The 26,194-nt window shown below is 51.2% G+C and overlaps 2 protein-coding genes across 7 annotated transcripts in view; both read left to right on the forward strand.

The window, feature by feature from the left end:
- The window catches only part of NLRC5 (NLR family CARD domain containing 5), a 54,819-nt gene extending 43,753 nt beyond the window's left edge, over window positions 1-11,066 (forward strand). For 4 of the 5 annotated variants that reach the window (XM_050713162.1, XM_050713160.1, XM_050713161.1 and 1 more), the window contains 8 exons: window positions 598-681; window positions 2,921-3,004; window positions 4,017-4,100; window positions 5,033-5,116; window positions 5,271-5,354; window positions 6,553-6,636; window positions 7,764-7,847; window positions 8,953-11,060. In XM_050713162.1, coding sequence (XP_050569119.1) covers window positions 598-681; window positions 2,921-3,004; window positions 4,017-4,100; window positions 5,033-5,116; window positions 5,271-5,354; window positions 6,553-6,636; window positions 7,764-7,847; window positions 8,953-9,034 — 670 coding nt within the window. In that variant the 3' untranslated portion in view covers window positions 9,035-11,060. Of the gene's footprint in view, window positions 1-597; window positions 682-2,920; window positions 3,005-4,016; window positions 4,101-5,032; window positions 5,117-5,270; window positions 5,355-6,552; window positions 6,637-7,763; window positions 7,848-8,952 lie in introns of all 5 variants that reach the window. The other variant, XM_035543347.2, reaches the window with a different exon arrangement.
- A 2,777-nt stretch (window positions 11,067-13,843) lies between these two features.
- CPNE2 (copine 2) overlaps window positions 13,844-26,194 on the forward strand; it is a 60,215-nt gene continuing 47,864 nt past the window's right edge. Inside the window, exon 1 of one of the 2 annotated variants that reach the window (XM_035543851.2) lies at window positions 13,844-13,944. The gene's annotated coding sequence lies outside the window, so the exon portion shown is untranslated. Of the gene's footprint in view, window positions 13,945-14,419; window positions 14,502-26,194 lie in introns of those variants that run through there. The other variant, XM_035543852.2, reaches the window with a different exon arrangement.

Below are 26,194 nucleotides of genomic sequence, written 5' to 3' on the forward strand. Positions count from 1 at the left end.
AATCTTACAGGACTCAGATCTATGCAGCGTTTTTCCTTGGGCTGTGTAAAGTTCCCAGAGTGGTGTCCCCCAGTGTTGCTACACTGCTTTTCTTTTCCTAGTGGAAGTAGAGGTGAAATTGAAAATACATCGGGGCTGTCTTCAGACTGTCTTCTGATATGGCTTCTATTGTGTTCAGACAAGGCTCTCAGTCAGAGACATGGATTCAAACAGTCTCTGCTAAGAGGGAACAGATATGAGAGCATCCAGGTTGTCTATTAGGCTCAGCTCTGGAGTATGCCTTGAACTTTTTTAAAATTAAAAACCTGATAATGACTTGAACAACAAAAAGAAATTCCATATTCTGTCTGGAAGAGGAAAACCTGCTCCTTCCTCCCAGTATCTACCAAGGCAGGAGAGACTCAGTAGGTGAGGTAAACAGATGACAAATCCCCAGGCCATTTTCCAGAGATTTATGGGGATATACCACTGCAACCCCATGTAGCCCATCACTGCAGTGACTCAGGTCTTCCCTTACACCAGATCACAGTGAAGTATCTTAAGCGGGTACATTCTGGTTCTTGTTCAGTCACTGAGTGTCTTTCATGCTTATTTTAGCCTTTCAGGGAATAGTCCTAGTCCTGCTGGAGGGAAAAAGCTGATGGAAGCTCTTGCCTATTGCAAGCACATCGAGGAGTTACTGTAAGTATATAATTTCCAATGTCCCTTCAGGAGGTAGGGCAAAAAACAAGGCATAGAAACCAAATCTAATCTGGCTCCAGTAAAGCTAAAGTCAGTTTTAGTATTGTTTCTTGTGAGAGCAGGGTAAAAACTCACAGCTGAATAGGACAGGAATGTGTGGTGCTGGCTGTGGGATGTTTGGGGATTTCATGTTCACTACAATCTCTTGGAGATTCCCAAGAACAGTACAAACTGTGTCAGTGGAGAAGAGCTGGATCTGCAGTTTAACAGCAAGTGTCACGGGCATATGGACTGTGTAGTGCGTTTTTTGCCTAAGAAATCAGCTTTAACCTATATGGCTACAAAAATGGAGGGAAGATGACAGATAGAGGCTTTAATCAGCCATATTTATTGTCAGTCATTCCATTTCGGACCACTTTATAGAACGAATGTACCCTGACATATTAAACAAATAAGAAAATTTAAAAACAACAAATCAGAAGAAAGTGTTCTGTTTCAATTAAAATGCTGAAGTTATTAAAATAACTTTCAGATTACAACATTCTGGACTAAGGACTCACATTATAAAGTGCAATTTCAGTATAATTCCAGCTCAGGACAGCTGTGGTGGTTTTACTCGGGTGGGCAGTCAAGTTCCACCATGACCACTCTCTCACTCCCCCTTCTCGAAGGGGGAGAAAATACAATACAAAGGGACCAAGGGTTGAAATAAGGACAGGGAGATCACTCAACAAGTGTCGTGACAGGGCAAAAGAGACTCAGCATGGGGAGATTAGAGAAATTTATTACCTATTACTAACAAGCTAGAGAAGGGGGAAACAAAGGAAACCAAAAATGCCTTCCCCCCCATCCGCCCTCTTCTACCTCCTCCCCCTGAGTGGCACAGGGGAACAGGGGAATGGGGGTTGCAGTCAGTCTGTAGCACTTCATCTCCGCCACTCCTTCTTGGTCACTCTCTGCCCCTGCTCCACGTGGGGTCCCTCCCACGGGATGCCGTCCTTCCCGGACTGAGCCTGCGTGGGCTGCCCACAGGCAGCAGCTCTTCAGGAACTGCTCCAATATGGCTCGTACCATGGGGTCCATCTCCCAGGAACGAAATGCTCCAGCACGGGTCCCCCATGGGCGGCAGCTCCCCCCAGACCCCCTGCTCCTGCGTGGGCTCCTCTCTACGGGCTGCAGCTCCGGCCCGGGGCCCACTCTGGCGGGGGTCCTCCACAGGCCACAGCCTCCGTCGGTGCAGGTCCACCTGCTCCACCGTGGTCTCCTCCACAGGCTGCAGTGTGGAACCCTGCTCCACCGTGGTACCCCATGGGCTGCAGGGGAACAGCCTGCTTCACCATGGTCCTCACCACAGGCCGCAGGGGACTTCTGCTCCGGCACCTGGAGCACCTCTCTCCCTCCTTCTTCACTGACCTTGGGATCTGCAAGACTGTTTCTCACTTCTCTCTCTCTCCCAGCTGCTGTGTAGCAACAGTTTTTTGTTGTTTTTTTTTTTTTCCTTTCTTAGATATGCTCTCACAGAGGCACAAACAACATCACTTATTGGCTCAGCTCTGGCCAGCAGTGGGGCCCTTATCTAAAATGGTGCAGCTTCTAGATTCTTCTCACAGAAGCCACCCCTACGGCCCCCTGCTACCAAAACCTTGCCACATAAACCCACTACAACAGCCCAGTCAGTAAAGGAGGTCAGTGTAGTCCTGAGAAGTGTAAGTCAATGGATGCAGGAGGAAATAACATTTCCAAAATGTGGTATTACATCTTGCTCTGATGGCTTGCAGACAGACAGGATGGCACCTTCTACTGCTGGGGACTGATCGAGTCTCTCCACATGTTGGTGGGCAGCAGTCTCTCCTATGCTTGCCTAGATAGTGAGATGAGGAAGGTTGGCTGCTCTTGCAGCAGACAAGTCTTAGAGCAAAGAGGAGGAACAGAAAATATGAGTTGTTTAACTTTCTGGCTGGCTGTCGTACTATTAAGGTGATATCCAGAAACATCACCACAGTGTGAGTACAGCATATTTTACTTCACTATTTAACTTCTGCTGCAGGATTACAAAACCTCATTGTTATTTCTGCCCACTCTCAGTGTCCTTTGGATTGTGGACATTAGCTCCTTTCAGTGCAGTCTCATGCACATGTGGGTGAGGAATGGGGGTCGCAGATACGAGTAGGTGACAGATGGGTGAGGAATGAGGCTTTGTATCTCACCGCCAGTAACATTTTGTTTCTGCCCCTTCCAGACTATCAAGGAATGTTTTTGGAGATGGGACAGCAGTGAAACTTGCCCTCTGTCTACCTCATGTGAGCAGCCTGAAGATCCTGCAGTAAGTATCAGCCTCTGCTCAAGGAAAGCAGGATATCCTGGGAATATGTGGGATGGCCAAAAGAAGGCAATGAAAAAGGAAAAAAGCATAGACTGAAGTGGCACACTGGTTTCTGATGTAGACATTGTTTTAAGTGGCTCAGGATTGAGAAACCCTCCACAGTTACTCTGCTGCATCAAACACTTACCATACTCCTTACCTTAAGTCACTCCGTTATTGGTGTCGAATCAGCTATTCTTGTGTAATTTCTTGCAGCATTAACTTTAGAGATGAACCCGGCATTGTATATGCAGTAAAACAACCCTGTTAATTGGTTTTGACCATGTTAACTTCCAATGCTTCTGGCTGTCCTCTTGTTCTCATGTAACATAAGCATATATATCAGCAGCTTTTGTGGCCCCTCACTATTCTGTGCAGGCATCTGAGTCATTTTTCTCCCTGAACTCAGTGGTGTTACGTCTTTAAAACTTGTATGGGAGTCTTTGCAGGGCTCTAATGTGAAGGACTTTCTCATACTACGTTGCAGTAGTAAATCAAGAAATCTGTGAACTAAGAGAGTTCACTGGGCTCAATTAGCCTAGTATCATCAAAACATAACTTAGAGAAGCAATCCCAGCAGTGGGAGGCTTCAGTCCTCCAGGCAGGTTCTTGTCTTCACTGGAAAGGTGTTGGGAAATCTCGAGACATGAGGTCCCATCTGCTCATTGTTCCTAAGGTCATTCCTTACCATCTCAAACTGATCCCATGTGCGCAGAGCTGGAGGCAGGCTCCCAGTGGTACCAAACAGCCTTTGCTTTTGCATCGACTGGCTGATTGTGCTCCTTTGTTGTGAGCACAGGCAAATCCAGTGAGCTACATGTCCTTAGGGCCAGGTGTCACTGGCAGCAGCAGAAATCAGCACCAGGTGCTGATTAAAAAGATGTTGCACCTTTCTTCTTGGCAAGTTACATACGAGCTTTTGTTACAGTTTTATTCTAAAATAATCCTCAAATGCTTGTGTTCCTTTTGCTAGCTTACAGAAAAATAACATTGGGCCAACAGGAGGGACAGAGCTGGCCAGAGCCCTGGTGGCATGTGGGCTGTTGGAAGAGATAAGGTAGGTCATGGCAGGACTACTCGGGATGGTGCCAAATGTATGGACTGGTATCACTCTGCAGGTGGGAGGCATTTCAGCTCTCTGGCCTGGGGCTGTCATCTAGGCTCTTTCCCTGTGCAGAATGGTCCCATGGAAGGCAATCCCTCCACCCCTCCTAGACATGTTTCTTAGGGTGAAAGGAAACGCTGTTTGAAGTTCTGCTGGGCCTTTTGTAGCTATGCGCCTTCGAGCTATTTTCTGCAGTAACCTGAAGACTGATAGGGTTTCTAAATATGAAATTGGAAGAACGGAGGCAATATGAATTAACTCTTCCACCTGCATCATTAATGCCACCGTTCTTTGTTATGCGTATATGGTTAAATCAAAAAACTAAGATGTGGGTAATTTGGGTGTGAGATATGGTAGAGCAGGGTATGTATTGCCATGGCTCATGTTTGCTGGTAAACAGGAATGGAGCAGCACACCCTGGTGAAGGCTGGAAAGCAGTTACTGCTGCTCCTGAGCTTTTGAGATCCGTATCTTCTTCCCATTCTCCCTTTGATGTACAAGCTTACCTTCATTTCCTCGAGAGGCACACCAGTCGCTAACTATAGTATAACCTCTTGTTTCCAGTTTTGCATGCAACTCATGATGTGCTGCAGGTGTGTCCATCTCAGCCACAGGTATAACCCTGCATTGCTGTCTGCAATAGATTAACTGGTGAATGGATTTAGGTTTGTAAGTTAGAGCAAGGCTGTCATTCCCATTTTACCAAGCAGGGAATTGACCCTGAGTTCACAAGTCTGGCCTGTCCTTGCTGTCTAGAGTCCTCACTTAGTCTGGGTACTAGTAACTGATTTGCTAATACACCTAGTTACGTTTTGGTGGTGGGACTTCTCTGACCGCAGCTGCTTTCTCTGCTGCCACTCAAAGCTTCTCTGTTATTCTTACAGTTTATCAGAAAATGACCTTGGGGAAGGGAGTATCCATGCCCTGTCTGAGGGACTGCCACACTTGGAACACCTCCGGAAGATTGAGTGAGTATCAGGGCACTGAATGCTCCCAGGGCAGATTGTGGTTGGCTTTCTTTGTAGCATCTCAGAAGATGGTGCTGGTGCTGTATTCCCACCAGTTCTGAAACCAGCACTTTGTGCCCTCTTTTTCTTTTTTTTTCTTTCTCCCCTGCTTCAGCTTGAAACTCTGTGGAATCACTGATGATTCTTCAAAATCACTTTCTTGCGCCTTCCAGCAATGCCCTGCCATGGAGGAAATAATGTGAGTATGGAAGTGGTTGGGGAGGTCCTTCAACACGCAGGTGATGCTTGTATTGATGCCTGCTCTTACTGTTACCTGCAGAACACTTCTGGTCCTGCTACACATTTATTGATACTTACCACTACAGTACTTTTTAGTGATAAATTTGCTAGTGATTTATCGACTGACTAAATTCACTGCAAAAAAATTCACTGGTATAGCTTGCGCTTTGTTGGAAGTGAAATGTGAAGAGCTGAACAGAATGTGAAGGAAAACACTCATCTTCAAACTCTGCCCATTATCCTTTGTCTTCTAGCATCTGATCTGAGGGGCAGGACAAATTCCTTGTCTTGTGCTTCATGGCCAAGTCTTGTCCCAATTTTTAAAAAAGATGGCTACAGCTAGCTCTCAGAGCAGAGCAGGAGCTTTTCTGTGTAATTGTAGAGACTGAACTGAGAGCTCAAAGCAAAATAAATTCAGCCTGCAGATCAGCAGGTGGTACCACCAGCTCCTAGAGGTCACTCCTCTACCAGGCTATAGATCTGCCAGACCTAGGCTCTCCAGACATCTTTGCTGTGGCCAGCTGGGTGACACTTGACTGTCATGCTACTCTGATGTGCCGCAGTTCTGCAAGTACTTGTGAAAGGTTTGAATAAAATGATGCATGGGTCATAAGCCCCCCAGACTTTCCCCTTCCTCCCCCAGAAGGTATTTGCGTGGAGATCGCAGGTATTTTAGGACTTAGGACATTAAGTAAAAGCCAGGATTTTATTGCCAGTCCCAAGAGAGGTGAATTCTGGTGCTAACACCACATAATGTAGTGGAGTAATAGGATGAGTAAAGCAGTATGCATGACAGTATGCTGACACCCATGAAATCCCAGAACAGTCCATGAAGTTGTTTGGTAGAGGGCCCCTATTTTTGGACTGGATTCTGTCTTGCCTTTCTTCTTTGGGTCTTATGCACAGTACAGAAATTCTGTACAAAGTTCCAGAATGTCTTATCACACACGGAAATATGTGGTGAAACTGAGGAAACCCTTCAAATTAATCTTTGTAGAGCAGGGGAACTTTTACCTGCCATGGTAAGACAGTAATAACCTCTTGTAAATAGTCTAATCTGTGAGGGGCTTGTAGCGTAGCACTAATGTTGTTACCCTTGTGTTCACTGTTGGTTGGGCTTGGCTGACTCACCAGCTGGGGTTTCTTGTCTGTCTTAGATTGTCTTGGAATTCCCTTGGGGATGGAGGAGCCCAAGAGTTGGCCAGTGCCCTCCCAGGGATGGAAAAGCTGAAGACGTTAGAGTGAGTACAGCCCCAAGAGCAACACCAGGAAGACCGGTATTTGTGTCGTTGAGCCTTCAACTACAGTACTTCCATGGGATGTATGCTAGGAACAACAGACAGACATGCTTCTGCAATTCAAATGCAGAATTCAAATACTTACTTAGCCCGCTGTATACACTGTGGGCCAGCCTTGCTTGGGTGATACACAGAGTGAAGTGGTGTTGAACAACCTCTTGCTTAATTTAAGGTATTTTCTGGCTGTGGAGGTATCTGAGAAGAATCTAGTCCACCCAGGCCTCCTGTTTGAGTCATGAAAGACAAAATGGTATTTCTAGGGCATGAGTCATATCATTTAATAGCCTCAGGTGAGCTTCTTCCTGGAGGCTTTTATTTCTCTTCAATGCTTTGGGTGGCCTAGATGGTTACCGTGCTCAGAGAGCCTATAGCAGGGCAAGAAGTACATAACCCATGCTGGAGTGGCCAAACTGTGGGTTCTGGGCCGCAGGAGCTCACAGGAAGCTCAGATGCAGCTCCTGCGCTGGAACTGTGGTGCAACCAGCAGCTGGGTTTGATGTTACCTGTTCACATGCTGGCCAAGTGGCATCACAGCCCTACTCCATGGGAGAGATTTGTTGTCTCCTGCTCAAGAACTGTACTTGGAGCTTTCTTCCCCCTGGTCCTCTGGAACACGTGGTATGTGTCTTCCATCCCTCAGCTATATTAAAAATAAGAGCTTGTGGATCGCTGGATCAGGACTGAGTCTTGTTTGTCCTGGGTGGGGAAACTACACAGTAGAGGTTTCCCGGCTGTTTTACAGGTACAAGCAGGAAGGTTGTTTTTGAGGCAGGAAGAATTATTTCTAGCATTTTTTTGGCACCAAGCTCATGGTGGGATCTCTTAGAGTGCTCCAAAGACAAGGGAGCTCTTACAAGTCCTATTGCTAGAAGGAAGTCGTGGGGAGCAGTGCATACTTCCTGTATAAATAGGGCCGTGGTCATCAAGATGATGATGATGTTGGTTGTGAAGCATTGCTGCTCTAGTACAAAAGTGTGGCTTCTGGGACAGGAGAAGGAGTCAGTGGTTGTTTTGGTGTTTTCTGCTCTTAATGTTGTTTTGCTTTTTAAAACGTTTTGTTTTTAAAATAGTCTGGAGAAAAATCGCATTGGTGCCTTTGGAGCCATGAAGCTATCAGAGGAACTTGTCAAGTGCCCGGAAATTCAGTTCATAAGGTGAGCAGGTATCACGGAGGGCTGTGGCTGTATGTTGGGTCACCTAGGGGAAGTTGGGGAGTCTTGGGACAGGTGTGACCCATGCTGGCCTGCTGCCTCAAGTAAACTGGCATGGATTATATTACTGCAAGGGACACAGACACAAGCCAAGCAAACTGAGGGTTTTCTAGTCCAGCTCCACCTCCTCAGAAAATCACAGAAAAAAAAAAAGGGACTGCAAGGCTTTATATGAGGCAATAATAAAGACCCACTTGTGTAATCTTCCCATCAGGAAGTTTGTTGCATTACTCCTGTAAGTTTTCTTTCTCCAGTTACGTCTGGTTTCACTTCCAAAATATTTTCCTGCCCTGTCCCAACCTCTGTCCTGGGATCCGTATCTTGCAGATACCCACTCTTTGTCATTGCTTCTCCAAACCATGTGTATCAAACTCCACTAGAAGCCTCTTGTGAGAGACACCCATTCATCCATCACTCATTGGAAAAGTCACTCTTCTCAGAGTGCCTCTGATAATTTTTTGGTAACGTGAGTCCCAAAGCCAAGTATCTGCTCCTATCTAAGCTGTCTCTTTGACCCAAAACCAGCCTCTGTTTTCCCCAGTAGTGAGAGCATCTGCAGAGCAACCACTGAGAAATATTACTGGTTCCAGCTGCAGCTTGGGGCCCCTGTGTTCTTGCTCAACGTGGTGCAGCACAGCACATAGCCCCTCTGGCTCCATGGAGCACTGCTTCACAAGTTAAAGGCCTGGTACAGGCAGTATTGGGGTAGACTCCAACAAATGAGGCAGATGAAGGAGGGTGTCTCACATAATCCAAGTTGCTTGTGTAACTCAGCTTTTCCTCCCCTTCCTGAGATCCCAGTGGCCTGAGGACCTTTCAAAGCCTTAATCTTTCTCCCAAGATAGATCAGTGAGTCCATTTCAGCAGGCAGGAAGCTGCTGGGTTGCTGCTGTCACTGAGATACGGCCATACCTTGCTCTTGTCTCGCTGTCAGACCGGCTTTGATAAAAACCTAAAGCTGCCTCTTTGAGTCAGCCACTGTGTTGGGCATTCCAGCTCCTGGCCCACCACACCAAATCCTACAGTAACACGCTTGCTGTCGTTACAGGCTGTGGGACAATCCGGTGCCCAAGGGCCTCGCTGCAGACTTGACAAGCCAAGACCCAAGACTGTGTTTCTCCTTCTATTAGCAAAGAAAAGACATCACCTGACTAGGAATTGCTTTCCGTTTCCCATTGACCTCAAAAATTGCACTAAAAGAAGGAGATTCTGAAGAACGCAGGAAACCAAAATTCCTCCAGCTAAAAGCTGTAATTATAATGTCTTCTTTCGTTGCACTGAACCAAGTGTGAGCACTTACGTGTGTTTTGTTTTTTGTAAGCTTTTACTGTACAGAAGAACAAAAAGACTAAAGAATTGCTGCTGAGCAGGCAACGTTCTTCATGTACCAACACTGAAACTCTCTTCAGGATGATGAGATGCATCTGCTCATGCTTTCAGAAAACCAGCAGAATATTTCATTATCTTTAATCAAGATTACAACACCTACAGGATGTTCCAATAAAAGAATGAACATCCTCCAGGAGAGGATGTAACATTTTTACAAAACTGTAAACTGTTGATGCTGTTACAAATGCACTGGAACAAGTTGTTTGAAAATTGTATATAGCTCTGTGTGAAATACCTCTATGATTTTTAAGAAAAAAAAAGGTTTTATTTGCTTCATAGCAGGCTTCTCTTCATGCAGAATTGTCTCAGTTTCATAGTAAAAACTTCAGAACTTTGGCAATTTCAAATCATTGTCCAACAATGATCAATATTCGTGCTGCAATAACACAGCCTGATATCGCCGTAAATTTCAGTGAGAAAACTTGAAGTACTGAAGGTGTAAAGCAATTCGTAAGAAAATTGTGACCATTATATGTGAGACGATATGCAGCACTGCCTACTTTCCTGTGGGGTTTTCCAGAGCTTTGTTGGATTTTTGGATGACTCTGCTTCACTAGTCTCTTTGAGGTGAAGGGAAGGGTAAATTAGCTTCAAGTGCTGCAATTTAGACTACATAATGGATTCTTCAAGCCTGTGCGTTGCCTGGCCATGAATGCTGCTGGACTGGAGGGAGAAGATCCCAAGCACTGAGTTTTCTGCTCTGCAGAGGAGACAAACCATGGCTGCTCCTTGCATGTGCAGAATGACAGTTTGTGTTGCAGGAGTGCATGTCATTCTCATTATTTATTAACTTGTGTTATAAAGTTTTCCTTATGTGCTTGTACTGTAAATATTTAATCTTTGTGGTATGTGGGCAGCCAGTGGTTGTTACTCCTGGAGGAGCCACTGTCCTTATTTAAAGACCAGCATCAGGCTCTGGGAGATACTGATGCTGTTGCATAGAAGTAGGACCCATTTTGTAGAGAATGCACTCTGAAAATGCTTTAAAAAACACAACAAACAAAAAAGATGGTGAAATTTCTTATTAGGCCATAATTCATTAAAGTAATCAAGTATCTGAGATTTAAACACTGGAATTTAAGATAAGGCTTTTCCAAATGTGGCCTTTATTTTCATTTTGCTTTTTCAGATCTAGTTTGAAGATGCAAATCTTTGTAGTGCCCATCAGTGTGGTGCAACAGGCACTGTGACCACAGGCAGAGAGGTGCCTCAGTGCTGTTCGTTCCTCACAGCTTTCGAGGTGAGCAATGTTAACTGGGCTCTGTTCTGCCCATGGTCTCCCAGGACTTCTGTTGGAAATGCAACAAGGTGGACAGAGTTTTCAGTAACAGTCCATCCTGGTCCAGGCTGTGATTTGAAAAGCCATTTTATCCTGCATTTTCAACATCATTTTAGTAGGACTGAGTACTATGTCTCATAAAAAATGGTTTACTCTGTATGAAGAATAAAATCACTGGGATGTTACTCCTTAATGCACCTCATGATGGCCATTTTGTAATCTTCAGTAGCAGCCGCTGACAGAGCCTTTTGCTGTTACCACAGTCCCATGCAAGAGCAGGAAAACCAGACAGTGATATTCACTGTCAAACAGAGGTTTGTCTAGCTCCGTGGTGTCACCTCCTTGATGCATTCCTGCCTTTGAATTTGTTCTGGTGTCATGATAATTTATTTTCCTCTTTTACTGCTGTGAAATGTACTTTCTTGCATATTGCTTTTCCTCCTTTTTTGATGGGAAAAATAAATGTGCTCTGAGTAATTAAGAAAGCCACTTTGAGTGCTTGACTTTTTAGTTCTGTTTTTTCCGTGTCTGGGATGCTAACCTCAGATGGCTGCCTTTGCACAGGGATCTCTTGGGTTACATCATATTGTTGGATTGTTCTTCCTTGCAATGAAATCTGTGATTATCCTCTGCCGTTCCCCTGACTCCTGAAGTTAGGAAGCAAACACTGTATGCCATGAGGTTTGTAATGACATGAGGCATGCTAAGAACATTAGTGCAGCATTCCTCTTGACTTTAGACATTAGAGTGTCTGTGAAATCCCCATGCACCCCTGCAGTTCCCATGTTCATTCCAAAATTCAAGATTAGCTCCCAGCCTCCTGACGGGCATCACTGGGCATCTTCTCTTCCAGAACACCAGGTGTCAGCAAAACCCCAGGCATGAGAAGCAGTTGTCTGTAGCCCAGGTATCCCTGGCCCAAACCAGGCACCGGGCTGTATTTCAGTGCATGGGCCCTCCCTGGCATGCCCAAACACAAGGTTGCATGTTCTCTGTGCCTAGCTGGCTTCGTTTGCTGGATTAGGCCTTTAAGTATTCTACTTACCTGAGGCTTTGTGGAAATGTCACTGCGTTTAGAGAAACTGAGGTCTGGGTTGAGTTATGTGTGAAGCAGAATAATGCAATTGGTCCTGAATTTGTTTCTTACACTGAATAGCTGGAGCCATCAGGCTGCCCTTCCCCAGCGTGCTTCCCATTGTCACTGCGATGCTGATTTCCGTATTCTCAGCTTGCAGCCATGTCTGAAAAGTTTCCAAGGGGAACCTGGAGGCCTCATCCAATACCAAGGGGTAGCATTAGCCTTACGGTACGCAGGAAGACATGAGAGGCTGTTGGGGATTGCGCGAGATGGCTGAGTACTGGAATGATTCCCAAATAGATAATTAACGTGGGCCACTTTCAGAGCTGTCACTATTAGGTTTCACATTTATCATGGTCCAAAAATGGAAGTCTGTCAGGACTTCCGCACACCCCTATTGTTTCAGGCTGCCTGCAGCCTGCAGAAGACAATGAACACGCCAGTCAGGACTGGTTCCATGCACAGAAGGGATTTTGCCCCCTGAGACCAGATCTTTAGAAATAAATACACTGCTGTAAACAAACATACTGCTGGAGGGTGGTGAGGAGCCCAGACTCTGTGCTGCGGAATAGACGGAGCTTGGCTGAGCCAGGCTTTTGCATGCAATGGCTGCTGTTGAGTAGAGTTGGAAATGCAGCTGCAGTTTCCCCTCTGATAAAACCAGCTCTGAACCCATTGGGACTCCAAGGTGTCATGTTGGACAGGAGAGAAAACAAAGGAAACACTTGTTTCAGAAAAAACTGCCATGTTGGCATTCATGCAGTACTGGCTTCCTCTCCCTCCAGAGTGACACTTGGGGACAGTGGCATGGAGGTGACAGGGCAGCCCCAACACAAGACCCATTTCTTGTGCAGATCCCAGATACCGGCTGAATCCCTCTTTCGGGCACAGCCTCCTTCCTTCCTGCACTAGCTTCTGGCTGGGTTAACACAGAAAGAAGGATTTTGCTCTTAAAGACCTGCATTTGGGCTCAGCTTTTGTTTGGATGTGCCCCCCCAAAAGGCACGCTGCCTGGGCAGAGCAGAAGCATCCTGCATGCCCCTGCCCTGCTGCTGGGCAAGGGACAGCCAGGCAGCCAGGAAGGGCACAGGGCTGGGAAAGGGAGGGACAACATCAGCAGGGAAATCTGCCTTAGTGCCTTACGATTCATCTGGCTTTAAGCAACCAAGCTGCAGGAGAGGGGAAAGCTGGTGAGGGGGACGCTGGGACTTGCTCTTGTTGACTGTGGTCTTTAAAAGCATGAACAGAACCTGCAATAAAGGGCCCCATACAAATAAAGATGACTCATTTAATCTGACGCCTCAAAGGGATGCTTGCAGTCTGATTACCCTATCTCCACCTCAGAAATATCTGTGTAAATATCCTTTACGTCTGCTGATGTGTTGGCCAAGCACCAGGTCGGGCTGCTAACGGTGTATTGGGTGCAAACCCCGACGACAGCCATCCAGAGGGGAAAGCAAGGCAGCTCCTTGGCTGGAGCATGTGGCGGGAGGCCCGGTGGCTTCTGAGTCAGAGAGCTGCCCGTTCCCCTTGCTTAAGCAGCCTTTTGCCATGGGGAGCGGGGGAGGCGAACCACTGGCATCGTCCCAGCGTGGGGCAGGGCCTGGTCCCAGCCGGCAAGACAGGGCCAACCCGGTTGGCACCCAGTGTCCGTCAGAAGCGAGGGGTGCTGCTCGCACGAAGTTGTGTTTTCCTCATGGGGAAATAACGGGGGAAGTCATCTGCAAGCCTTCCCCCTGCCTTGGTCTGAAAGCTTTTCCAGCCGCGTTTGCAGGGCGGAGGGCCGCGAAACACAGCCGAAGGGGCAAACTTCGAGTGGATCCTGCTTCTTCAATGGGAAAACGTTCCCTTAGCGAGCGGCTTTATTGCAACGTAGTCGTTGAGCGGAACGTTCCTTTGGAGCACAGTTAGCTCCAGAGAGGGACTTCGGGGGATGACGACGGCAGGAAACACCCCAGAACACCGAGCAGCACCCCGGACGCCAACGAGGGGGTGCGTGACGTCCTGCCTCGACGCCGCGAGCCCCGAACCGGGCCGGCACCCCCAGGTACCCCCAGGCACCCTGAGGCACCCCGAGGCACCCCGCCTGCGCCCCTTCCCCGCCCGGGGCAGGAGGAGGAGGAGGAGGAGGAGGAGGAGGAAGGGGCGGGGGCGGCGCTGCCGCCGCTGCCGCCCGCGGTCCCCGCCCGCGGGCCGCGCCCCCCGAAGGCGGCGGCGGGCGGCGGGCAGCGGCCATGGCGAGGCGCTGAGCCCGCGCCCCGCGGGAGCTGCTCGGCCCGGCCCGGCCCGCGGCGGTGAGCACGGGGCAGGGGGCGGCGAGGAAGGGCAGGGGGCGAGGGGCGGCGGGCGGCACCGGGGAGGTGACAGCCCTCGGGGCAGGGCGGGGACGCCCCTGCCCGCAGCCTTCGCGTTCCCCTTTCCCCCTCCCCGAGCCCGGTGGGGCTGCGCGCCTGTTGCTCTGCCCGGCCTGCTCGCTGTGGCCGCGGGGAAGCGGTTCTCCCGCCCCTCGTGCGGCTCAGCGGCCGCCCCGAGCCCTCCCCGCCGCTCCCCGGCTGCGGGGAGAAGTGCCCCGGCCCCGGCCCCCGCCCGCGCTCCCGAAGCCACCAGCCCGGGCAGCGCCGAGCCCCGCGGGGGGGAGCCCGGGGGTCCCGGGGCTTCGGCCGTTCCGCGGGGCAGGCGGGGCCCCGGTGCCCTTCGTGCGCCTTCGGGGGTCCCGAGGGGTCCCCGCGGGAAGCCGCCCGGGTGCCCGAGCCGTGCCCGGAGGACGGCGGGCAGGGAGATGTGTTCCTGGCACCCCTGCCAGGCTGAGGACCTGGCGCTGGAAGTCTCCGTGGGAGTCGCCCGGGTTTAGGTGAGCCGACGGCTCGAAGGCAGCGGGGCTGCGGGCCCGCGGGAGCTGCTCGCAACGAGCTGGGCGGAGGGGGAGCTGCAGGGGTGAGAGGAGAGCAGAGCTTCGGGCAGCGGCGGCAGGAACACCTCCGAGGGGCTGGACCCCTGCTGCTGGCTGTCCAAGCCTGAGCTGCTTGGCAGCAAGGGGCTGGGAAGGTCCCTGCGAACCCGAGCTCTGGGCTTGAAGCCTCCTGGAGGTGCTCCCTTGGAGCTGGGGACAGAATCAGGCTGGTGCGAGCGCTGTGCGTATCCCGTATCGCTGCCCCGGCTCCTGCCTCCTCCTGCCTCCAGGCATCTGCCTCTGCTGAAGGACCTGCCGCAGCCCTGGCCGTGTGCGCCCATCCCTGAGCGCTGGGAGCCGGGGGGGGGGCTTGCTGTTAGAAAAGACTGAGTCAGGAATTTCTAGCAGCGGGGCCAGTACTGGGGCTTTCTTACACAGTGTGTGGTATCGCTGTGCTTTTCAGAGGCCAGAAATGTTTTATTATGGGTCAGACGTCACCTTGGAGTGAGCCCTGTCCGGGGGACAGAGAGCAGAGCGTTGAGGAGGGCTGGGAACAAAAGCTCGGGGCGTGGGGAAAGGATCCTTGCTGAAGACCTGAGTAGGAGGAGGATGTTTTCATGGAGTAACCTCAGGGAAGCGATGCGTTTGCTTTGATTACAGCTGCGTGACAGCCTGGGATACATGTTTTCTGATGAGGTTCATTTTTGTTTCTCTGCTGCAACATCTGTCATTGATTTTAGGGCATCCCAGCCAGGACAGTGTGGAGGGAAGGTGCCAGGCAAAGTGTCCCTGGCCGTGGCACGGGTGGCCCCCAGCGCTTGTTCTGGGGAGGTGAGAGGTCCTGGAGCTGCCTTCTGAGGCCGTCGTGGTGCTGCAGCTCTGGGGGCATGGGCAGGGCGGTCGGGGCTGGTGTCTGCGAGTCCAGCCATGGAGCTGCGCCCTCCCCACTGCCTGTCTGAGCTCAGCTGTGTGGTCCAGAGGGAAACGAGATCACCAAGGGCCACATCAGTGCACCGCCCCGGGGGTGTCCGTGTTCCCGGGGAGGGGGCACAGCCAAGGACCCTGCACCGACTGCTCGCAGCCTCTTTCATTCAAGAAGCCATTGCTCCCAGGGAGTTGCAGGCCCCTGGTGCCTGGCCGGGCCGTGCTGGACGAGCAGGGCACTGGCCCTGTGCACCTGGGTTTCCACCACAGAAAAACCCTCCTGGGGCTCGGCTGCTCGAGCTGCTGGTGAGGATGCTCTTTGTGCCGTGGGGATGTTTCTGCATGCTGCAAGTCAAGCGTTCCCCAGCAGTCCAGCACAGCATTGTCTTCCAACGATGCCCTTCTCTCACCCCAAAAGAGAGGAGCTATGTGGTGCTGGAGCGGCTGCTAGCTCCCCCATGATTACCAGTCTGCCCAGTTGTGCACTGGAATTGTATGGGCTTTGTCTGCCTTTTAGCACTTTTGGGAGTCTCAGTGTGGCGTGTGAATGGTCTGGGACCAATAACCTACCTTCTTACTGCTGTTAAACCTGGTGGAAAGAATTTCCCACTGACTTCAGTGGAAACCTCTGCGGGCAGTGTTTGCCTCTGGGGAAAGCTGATGGGCATCGTCTGTGTGACCGTGAAGCGGGGCTTGTTCTCCTGGAGCCGTCGGAGCGCCGAGGACGTAATGCTGGCTTAATTGATGGAAGAGCAGCACTTGCAGCCTCCTGTCCCAGCTCAGGGTTGCCAGCCCTCATAAGGAGCTCATTATTTGAGAGCTTTGGATTTCATTCAAAGGCAGGGTGGGGGAAGGAGAAGAAAAGGTAAATTTTGGCGCTGGGGAGTGGGCAGGTGTTTGAAACTGTGTTCCTGGCAGGAGCCAAACAACAAAATGGCGTGAAAAAAAGAATTCAACATTTCCTCCCCACCCTCAAAAAAAAAAAATGGACAGCGTTATGGCTTGTCTTAAAACCTCTGTAAAATATTTGTTGAGAGACCTGAGTCGTCATTATATTCAGCTCAGTCTCCTGGCTGCTTGTGTTGTTCTGTCCAGGCAGGTTGTTTGTTTTGATCACAGGAGCAAGGGAAAAAGTAAATCCCAGGAACTCAGGTGAGTTAGGAGGCCATGTGCTGTAGTCATAACAATGTCTTTAAAGCATCAGAAAAATAAGCAAATGTAGTATTCAGTAACAATGACTGCACTTTTTATTCGCATGCTGCTTTTTCTGTGGCTTTGGGTTTGGGAACTGGCAGATTTTCTGCCTCTTTCCAGTATCCAGCAGGAAAAATCTCAAGTCTAAAATAGTCACTGTCCCCCAGCCCCAGGTTTTCCATGACCATGCAATTCCAGACGGCGAGGATTTAAGAAGGAACATCAGACATAGAGAGGCTTATTTTGAAAATCCAAAGAGCTGGGAACATGCCTTTTGCTGTTAAACAGCAAGTCCAGTGCTGTGCAACCATGTAAAGCAAATTTTATATTCCCTCCAGCAATTTTAAAAGCTGTTGGAAAGGAGCTGAGAATTTATCAGGCTTAACTCTCATTATAAGCGGCGTTCAGGGTTTTGTGTCCCTGTCAAACAAATCCACATCAGGGTGAAGCTTTGTGCGTCAAGTGCCAGCCTGGCAGCGTCTCTGCTGTGAAGCAGGCAGATGAAATTTAATAATTCAGGAAAAAAACGGGTCTTCGCCATGAGCATGCGGCTTCACCTGCGTGCAGTGTCAGGGTGAGCTCCAGCCCGTGGGAACATCACTGGTGCCGTTGCCAAAGCGAGGACTTCGGGTACTCTGCGCTTTGCTTGCTGGTGAAACCCAGTACATGCAGTGCTGGTGGGCATTTGCATCCCTCTCCCGCTGAACTCGGCGGCCAGTTTATACCCAGCTCGTCGGAATTGTCATGAGTTGGTGGACGGGCAGATGCTCGATGTCGTTCAGTGGAGGGAAGGACGAGCTCTTGCTGACCCTCCTGCACCCAGAGCATTTCTTTCCCCAGCATCGTTGTGGCTCAGTGTCAGTGTGGCAGTGCGAACAAGCGTTGCACAAAACTTAATTAATACTTATTTATAGTATCAGGGAAGAGGCTTTGAAGTTCCGGCTGCTCAGCAAACACCCAGTGCTGGCACTGGCCTGCAGTGGCATTAGTAAATGCTTAAAGGTGTTTCTCATTCCTGAAGTAATGTTTTTTTTTCCTCACCCGTGATGCATGGTATTGGCTAGAAATAGGAATTCAATTGAAATTGAGAAAGCTAGATATTTGGTTTTAATACATTAGATAAGCCTTTAATAAGTCAAATAGCCAATATACACTAGGTATACTGGGTATAGAAGGAAAAAATAATTTCACCCACAGATATTTATCAGGGTGAGAAAATTCAAAAGCAGTGGCTGGAAGTTAAAATCTGCCCACAGTCCCCAGCACACTGTGTCCTCCCCCCCAGCATTTCCTGGCTCATTCCACAAGGAGTATGCGTCCGAGAGGAGAATCCCTGCCATGGGATTCATGTTTTACGTTTGCTTCTCTTTAGATGCAGCTTGTGGAGGGTTTGATGGTAGCTCCAGGATTCATAGTGACATCACAATATTTGCTGCCCTAAATCACAGATTTTCCTAAATTGAGCCCAAGAGGAAGCCTGTATTCAAGCAAAAATAGGTGGTTGTCTTAGTGTGTCTAAGCCAAACATGCTTGCAAATGGCAACTGGAATTGGGTCTGTGCGGCTCGACCGTTGTGGCGTGTTCGCAGCGGAGGATGCTCTCGTGATCCCGTCTTGCCCTGCCTCTCGCTTCCCCCCTCTCCGTTTCTGAGCAGCAACCCTCTGCTGCCGTGCTGGGAACCGGTCGCTGATTTGTGAGCAGCTATCGAGCGCTGAGTGTGCAGCGAGCTGTGGGTGCCTGGTGCCAGCTGGGGCTGGGCTGCCTCCTGGTCCCAGCCATCGCAACCTGTCTTTTTTCTCTCAGGTTTAGAGGAAATGCTTTTTTCTTTTCTTTTTTTTTTGGTCTTTTTCCAGTGTGCGGTTTTCTGAGCGCTCTTCTGAACACACTAGGTCTCTGCTTGGCTTCTGTGAAGCATTGCACGGGCAATAAGGCCGCTTCCCTCTGTCTGTCACCGCAGGGGTGGAGGAGCAAGCCTTGCTTCTGTTTGCCAGGACGAAGCCTGCTGCTTCCCACCAGGTGAGCGCTGTGCATAAACACCGTCGCTGCTGTGAGCGCAGTGCTCGTGCTGTCCCTGTGCTCGTCGTGGCGGGCGACTTCTTTCCAGGAGGCGATGTTTTGCTCAGCCTGGTCGCTTCGGGGATGAAGTGCTGGGTGATGACGTTTTTAGACTTCATCAGAACAAACCTTGCTGCCCTTTGTTCCCGAGTACGGGGACGGACTTTGCTCAAGGATCCGGGCAGGGTGGGTGGCGTTGCAGGCTGCCTGCTGGCCAGGAGCATGTTTTACTTCACATGCCCAGCTTACTGAAAACTCCGCTTTCTGTGGGTGCGGGACCTCTGCGAGGACGTGGGTCCTGTCCTGCAGCGCAGGTGACGGAGGTGCCCAGGAGAAGCAGGCTGCTGCTGGCGTGTCTCAGCTCCCAGCTGGGCTTCTGAGTCGCTTTTTAGGTGTTTATGGCTGAAGCTGAGCCTGACCATGTGGGAATGGGGAGGGGAACATCGCTCCCACCTGCCCAGCTTCCTCAAAGCATCCCCTGACTGTTGCTGGCCCTCCACACAGTCCTGCATCCCAAACGGCAGCAGGGCGCTGGGTGTTGAGCACCAGCTGGTGACCAAAGGCAGGGCTGGCAGTGTCCCCTCTTCTCCAGGCAGGTCCCCGGGACTGCTGCCAGCTCAGGATGGGGCTTGCAGCCTGGGTGACCCGTGCTCTGGGGTGGGTTGTAGCCCACGTGCCATCCCCTGGCAGGAGAGCAGTTTCTCCTGCAGCCTCCTGGGCTTTGTCCCCTGCAGGAGGCTTTTTGGCTGCTGTGAGCTGCCCTCGCCCACCGCAGGGAGGGGAGCGGTGCTTCTTCCCCTCAGCAGCACTTGCCCTCGGGGCTGGAGAAGCTGGATGGGGCTCTTCAGGACACAAAGGCAAAACCTGAGCTTCGGCTTGTCAAAGCTGGGATGCTGGTTAGTGAGTTCTTCCCTGTTATCCCTCCAGTTGCTCTCTGGACGCAGCTTCTCTTGCTGGGTTTAGCTCTCCCTGCGTGGTCTGCTGGGCACCCTGGCATCCCCACGTGCCCCTGGGGACTACGGCCTCGTGCTCGAGCAGGAGTCTGTGCATTGTCCTGTTTCCATGCACGTAACTTCTGCAGGCAGAACTAGGAGGCTCCCAGCTTTGACCCTTGAAACTGGAGAGTGCTGGAATTAGGTTTTGTGCGCAAATAGAAGCATGATGTTGTAGTCTCCAGAGCTTTCAGTTCTCTGACTCCAAGTGGCATTTTGTGATTGCATTGTCTGCATGGCCTCGCTGGCACTGTGTCCCGTCCCCCTCTGATGGCCACGGTTGTTTCGGGCGTGCTGTGATTTGCATTTCAGCCGACCCAGCTGGCTCACCTTTGGGGTGCCGCATCTTCAGGGTCTGCTGTGGCCCTGGTTGATCTACAGCCAGGAGGCGCGAGGCGGGTGCTGAGCAAGGCTCGTAGTGGCCTGAGCTGCCCACATTACTGCATCTCCTCCCCCAGAGATACCTGCTCTTGCTTGTTCCCCTGCTGGCTCCCAGAATAGCCCAGATGAGTCTGCAGCAGGGAGCCAAGGATGGGCTGGGGTGCTCCCTTGGCTGGCGGTGACCGCTCTGCTGTGTAGGTGAGGGTGTCCCCTGTTGTGCCTCATGACACAGTGTCTTGTGCCCAGACACCCTGTGTCTAGGGGTGATCTCCCTGTGGTGATGCTGTGGGTAGGTGCTGCCCTTGGGTGCATCCCAAGGGGATGCCTCTGAGCATCTGGAGCTGCCGGGCTGGGGATGGCCCAGGGCAGGGAGCAGGAGCGGTCTTGCAGGCACAGATGTGCTCTCTTGGCCAGCCCTGACCTCACTGAGCAGCGGGATTTGTGCCCCTGGGGACCGAGGGGCCGGTCACGCTGCACGTGCAGTGAGGGCTGCCAAAGGCGACCGTGCACATTCGATCGTTTCAGAGCAACCCAACCACAAAAAAAGGTGTTTGAACCATTTCCCAGACCACTAAAGATGCCTTTCACTCTCTCCCCCATGATAAATTAATTTAGATGTCACCAAAAGGCATTTTACTGTGTTGAAACAGAGCACGTGTCTGGGTGAAGCAGCGGGTGACATTTTAGCCCACAGAAGGCCTCTCCCTGATAACACCTGGAGACAAAAAGCAGTGCCAGGATGCATCTGCATTCAGAGTGTGGCTCTGCGACCCGTTTCCATTTTCCAGTGGGACCTCATTTTCCACGTGAGTTTCTCCCTGGAGCCTCAGGCTGTCACCCCCTCCTTGTCCCCAGGTCAGCTGCAGGACACTGCCCTGTGTCCTCAGCCCGCGGGGTGGGAGGCTGTGGTCACCGAGGCAAGGTGGGCTGCCAATGCTTCAGGGAGTTTCTGAGCGAACATTGCTGCTGCCGGGTGTCTGCCAGCAGATTTTCCTAATCTCAGAGCAGGTGCAAGGATGGGTTGAGCCTAAAGATCGGTCGTATCTTGCCATGCTGCTTCCCGCTGTGTTTTGCAGACTGCAGGGCTGGTCACGCTTTTCTCCTGCCCGTGCAGAAGAAACATCATCATTTTCTTGTGCTTGGTGGACTCCTGGGCTCTGCCCATCGTCACCCTTGACGAGATGTTTTTGGCAAGCAGGGCACTGCCCGCAAGGGCTACGAACCTTGCCAGGGCCAGTGGGCAGGGGCTTTTCATTTAAGAGCTGACACTGGAGAGGAGCTGGACGTTTCGGGTGGCTTGTCCTGCCTGGACTTGGGGGGATCTTTGCATGAAATGAAGGAGGAGGAGGAGGACTTCAGTCTGCCTGCCATGCAGTGCCTCATGGTTAAGTCAACATCAAAACTCCGTTGATAGCTTCACCTTTCTGTATTTTGAAGGTGAGCTGGGACAGTGCAAGTGAAGATTGACTTCAGGAAGCAAAGCAGTCCCTGGAGATTGAGCGAAGCCAAATTTTCTGTGGCTCCTGTGCCAGGTGGCCAGGCTCTTTGCTGTCCAAGAAGAGCTGAGGTTGTGTTGCGGTTTTCCCTGGCTAAAATCTGCCTGGAAAGTCTGTTTGGAAAGTACTCTAGGGAGGGGTTTTGGGAAAGAAGTGAAGTAAATAGATAAACTGTGACCACATAAGCTTTGTTTCTTTAGAAAGCCTCTTCAGGGGGGCTGGGGCTGTGTGGCAGCTCCTGGTGCGGTCAGCCCATCACATCACACCTGCTCCTGAGCGTGCGGAGAGGAACCACCACGGCACTGAGCGAGGGCAGGCAAAGGAGAGGAGAGAGAGGTGAGATGCGCCCAGTGTCATGCTGGAGTCAGCACTGAGGTGGCCCCAGGCCGCTGGCCATCATCACAGCTTGCTCGAGACAGGATTTTGCAGCAGTGGTGCAAGAAAACCTGCCGTCAGCAGAAACAGCAATTACCTGGCAAAGCAGCGTTAGGGATGGTTTCCATCAGGAAGGGTTTATTTGGAGATGACATACTTATGTCATCTTGAAACCTTTTTTTTTTTTTTTTTTTTTTTTTTTCCTGCTGTGTCAGGCCCCTTGTGCTTCCCTGGTGGGTTGGGCTGAGGTTTGCATTTCCAGCGGTGCCGGTCTGGGGCTGCCTGCCTGCCTCTGTGCTGCAGCCGCCTCCGCGCCCCTCGTGCCGGTCACACAGCCGAGCGCGCCGGTCTGCAGGGCTGGAGGTCCCGTGCTCCCAGAAGGGGCGTTTGCAGCAGAGGTATTTGCAGAAGAGCCTCGCCGCCGACTGGAGAGGACAGTGCTGTGTGTGTGTGACTAATTGCACGGGTGCTCGAAAGGTAGCGAGGCTGTTACTAACACCAGGTGTGGGCTGGTGAATCCTCCGTGTTGCCTAGGCGAGACTGAATGGCAAACGTTTTTGCTTTGCGAGATAATTGTGGTGATGACCATGTTTGTTGATAGGAGGGAGCCAAGCGGCTGGTGCAGGCTGTGATGGTGTGGGGTGGCGGAGATGCATTGGGCATCTATCACAGCCCACCCCAGCCTTGACTTGTTTCTCCAGCTGTATGTCTGCTGTTTCAGTTTTTTCTGCTGCTCTGGGCAGCCAGTTTCTTAACGCTCCTCTCCTTTGTTGCAATCTTCTGATAACCCATTTTCCCATGCTCTTCTTCCTCCCTCTGCTCTCCTGCTGTGTCTCTGCTGCCTGTGTCCTCTGTATGAGCCCAGAATTACCTGCTTGGTTGCCATCTCTCCTATTTTCCAAAAGAGGAATGTGCTTCTGCCCTCGACTGTAGTGGAGCAGCCTGCATAGGTAAACTGAGTCACGGGTGGCTTCTGCGAAGCCTTGCAGAAATCAGTGATCTTCCCAAAGGAGGGGGGTTGGGGGGGCTTCCAAGAGGGACCCAGAGGGACTTTCCATGAGTCTGGTGCTTTTGGAGCTGTTTAAAATATACCTTGTGTTCTCTGTGAAGTTTGTTGATTTTTAGTTTAAAGGAGAGGAAAGCACTTAAGTTTGAGGGTACTGCTAACATAACAAAAGCCCCCAAAATGTTTTGCTTGAAATGCCATGAAAAAGATGGATTGGGATACACAAATGCAAATTCTGGCTGCTCACCCTGCTGTGGCATCACCTCAAGACCCGCTGAGATGCTCTGCATGCCCTCAGTCTTTATACTCTCCCCAATATAAGGACTGCTCACCCTTCATCCCAGTGAGGAGGAGTTATTGTTCTTCTGCTTCCCTAAAACTATGCATCTGTTTCCTGTAGTAATGCAAACTCTGACCTGGTGTGATGGTGTGAGAGGTTTTTTTTTTTCCTTTCTTTTTTTTTTTTTTTTCCTCCTGTTAATGCTTAAAACCACCTTACCGTGGCCAGTGTGGCGTGCTTCTCTCCTGGAGGAGGGAGGAGAGGATGTGTGCGTTGCCCTGGGGCTCCCCTTTGTTCTGGGTGGCTGCAGCACTTGCTGGGCACCAAATCCCTTGCTGCAGGACGCTGTGGACACAGAGCAGCCTTGGAGGGGACAAAGTCACATAGGAAAAAGCACTCAAAGATTGTCAAGTGCAGAGATGTGTCCATCTCAGGAAGTCCTTGAAGCGTGAACTGCCCAGTTTGTGTGAATTGCTGGGACTGTGTGATCTGGGGAACGCATCTCGCCACCCTTCTGTTCTGAGGGCTCTTCTTCAGGCATCTGCTGTGGCCAGTGTCAGATGTTGCAGAAACACCTTGCCATGTTCCTGGGGTGCAGCTTGGAGGTGGGAAGATGGGACGGGGCAGATGCACGCCCCCGCTGGGGCTGGACCCGCTCTGCTAGGAGCCGGGCAGCCGCAGCCTGGCGTGCTTTTCAGCAGGAAGCCACGTGGCAGCGCGATAAGCACGAACCTGGCAGCTGTGATTATATGTTAGGAGAATATTTGGCTGCGGATGCCAAGTGAGTCGGAGGACTTAATTTAGGGCAGTGAATGCAGAGAGACGAGAACAAAAAAAAAAAGGAGGAGAGACTGGAATATATAATGATGGAGAGCTGGCTCTGGTGCCAGCTCCACTTCCCCCGAGTTCAAAGCATCCCATTGCCCCGGGGGAGGTACTGGCTGTGTGCCATTGCCCAGCTCAGAGGTGCGTGCTGCAGCAGGGGGGTGACACGGGTCGCCAAGACCCATTTCTTCCCAATGTGCTTCTGCCCAGAGACTGCTCCCTGGGCTGGACGCTGAGCGGATCGGCGATGGTGGGACATGCAGATGTGTCCGTGCCCTACTATGGTGTCACGGATGCTTTTGGCCTCCTGCCCCATCTCTCAGTGTCGCCGTTGGCATTTCCGTGGGTACATGGTGAATTGTTTGGGGAGCTTTCCTGGCTGAAAAAAAGACTCTTTCCTTTTATATGAGTTAGTCGTCAGGTGAATCCATCCCTTAGCCTGGTTTGGAAGCACACAGCTGCTGTGCCTACAGAGGAAGAGGAGCAGTCCCGCAGGGCTTGGGCAGCTTGGCCCAGGGGAAACTGCCACGTCCCTCTTGCTGACTCTTTGGCCTTGGTGAGAGATGCTCTCAGGAGCTTCATGGGCCCAAAGCTCAGCCACGCGCTGACCTGAGGGTGAGGTGCTTGGAGTGCAGCCAGGGACAGTTAGGATGGGACCCCTCTGCTGTGCCCCAGCCACTGGGCTCCAGCACCGCGGTGTTGGCAAAGGGCATGGGGTGCAGCCACCTGGACGTGTCCAGAGGGACCAGAGCTGGTGGGTGATGTGAGAGGTCCACCCGTCTCTTGGGCATCTCCATCCTCGGTGAAGAGCTGGCCTCTGAGGGCCAGATGGATCAGCAGCTCCTTGGTGGAAAAATCATTTTTGTCAGGGTTGTGGGGAAAGGGCTGGTGGCATCGTCCTGCTGCCTTTTGCCTTCTTGGTAGTTGCGTGCGGGGCACCTGTGTAACGACACAAGGCTCATCTGGTCCATGGGCGGAGGGGAGGAAGAGGCCAGTGTCCCAGTCCCTGATTTTGGGCACCTGGGCTGGGAGCAAGTCCCAGCCAGCGCTGGCCACCCCTCTTCTTCTCCATGGATGCTTTGACTGTGAGCTTCCCGCGCTGCCGGCGCTCTTGGAGGCTCAGCAGGGGCTGGAGTGCAGGCGATGCTCAGCATGCTCAGAGGATGTTTTGGTGCCAGTCAGCCCTGGGAAAAAAGCTTTTTCCACTGAGTCATTTGCTGCCTCTGTTTTGTGTGAGGCAACGTCGAGATCTGGGGGAAGGGGAGATGGAAAAACCCAACCCAGATCTCCCACTCCAGCAGGACCCCATCCACATCAGCACAACTGTGCTGTGTTTGCTTTTTGGAGGGAGTAGCAGGCAGATAGCAGCATAAATAGAACAGGACTGGCTATTTTAAGACATCAATTGCATGATCTGTGTATTAAAAAATTAAAAAAAAAAAAAATCTTTGTTTCAGCCACAACTGGCAGTGTGGGCTTGGAGAGGAGCAAGCACGTAGTGCCTGCAGGCAGCAAGGGCTTCAAGGTGGAGGGGCCAGGAGTACTTCTTCCACCTAATTCTGAAGCCAGTTTAAGAAGCAAATGGGTATTTCTCCTCGGGGTTGCAGCAGATTAGGGTTCCTCATGTACACTGTTTGATTTCTCGTTGCTGGGAATTGGGAACGATGGTGTTAGATGGAGCTGTTCTGGAGGGGAGCAAGTTCTCTGTGGGGCTGGGACTTCTTGGCTGTTCTGGAGAGAGGATGGACACGTGTGTGCACAACCAGGGATGGAGCTGTCTTCTTCTGGAGAGGTTTCTGGGTTCCTCTGGAGTTGAAACGATTGTGCCACTCTTGCCTGTTCCTTGTCAGTTGGATGAGCAGTAGGTTGTGATAAAGAGCTTGTACCACCGGGAGTTAAAGTCAGGCTGCTGTTCAGCAGAAATCTTAGCAGACAGGGCAGGAAGGCTTAGCCTTGTAAGGGAGAAATGTTTTCCTCCTTCGTGGGACTCCACAGCATGGCTGTAACACGGGAGGCTGGGCACCCAGAGTGACATCCCTGCTCCCTCTCTATCAGGAGCACGGCTCCTAGCAGCCAGCAGCAGCAGCGCCTGCTGATACTTGTGCCCAGGGAGAATAAACAATTTT

This window comes from Cygnus atratus, chromosome 12 (genome assembly GCF_013377495.2).
Source record: "Cygnus atratus isolate AKBS03 ecotype Queensland, Australia chromosome 12, CAtr_DNAZoo_HiC_assembly, whole genome shotgun sequence".
Classification (NCBI taxonomy): domain Eukaryota; kingdom Metazoa; phylum Chordata; class Aves; order Anseriformes; family Anatidae; genus Cygnus; species Cygnus atratus.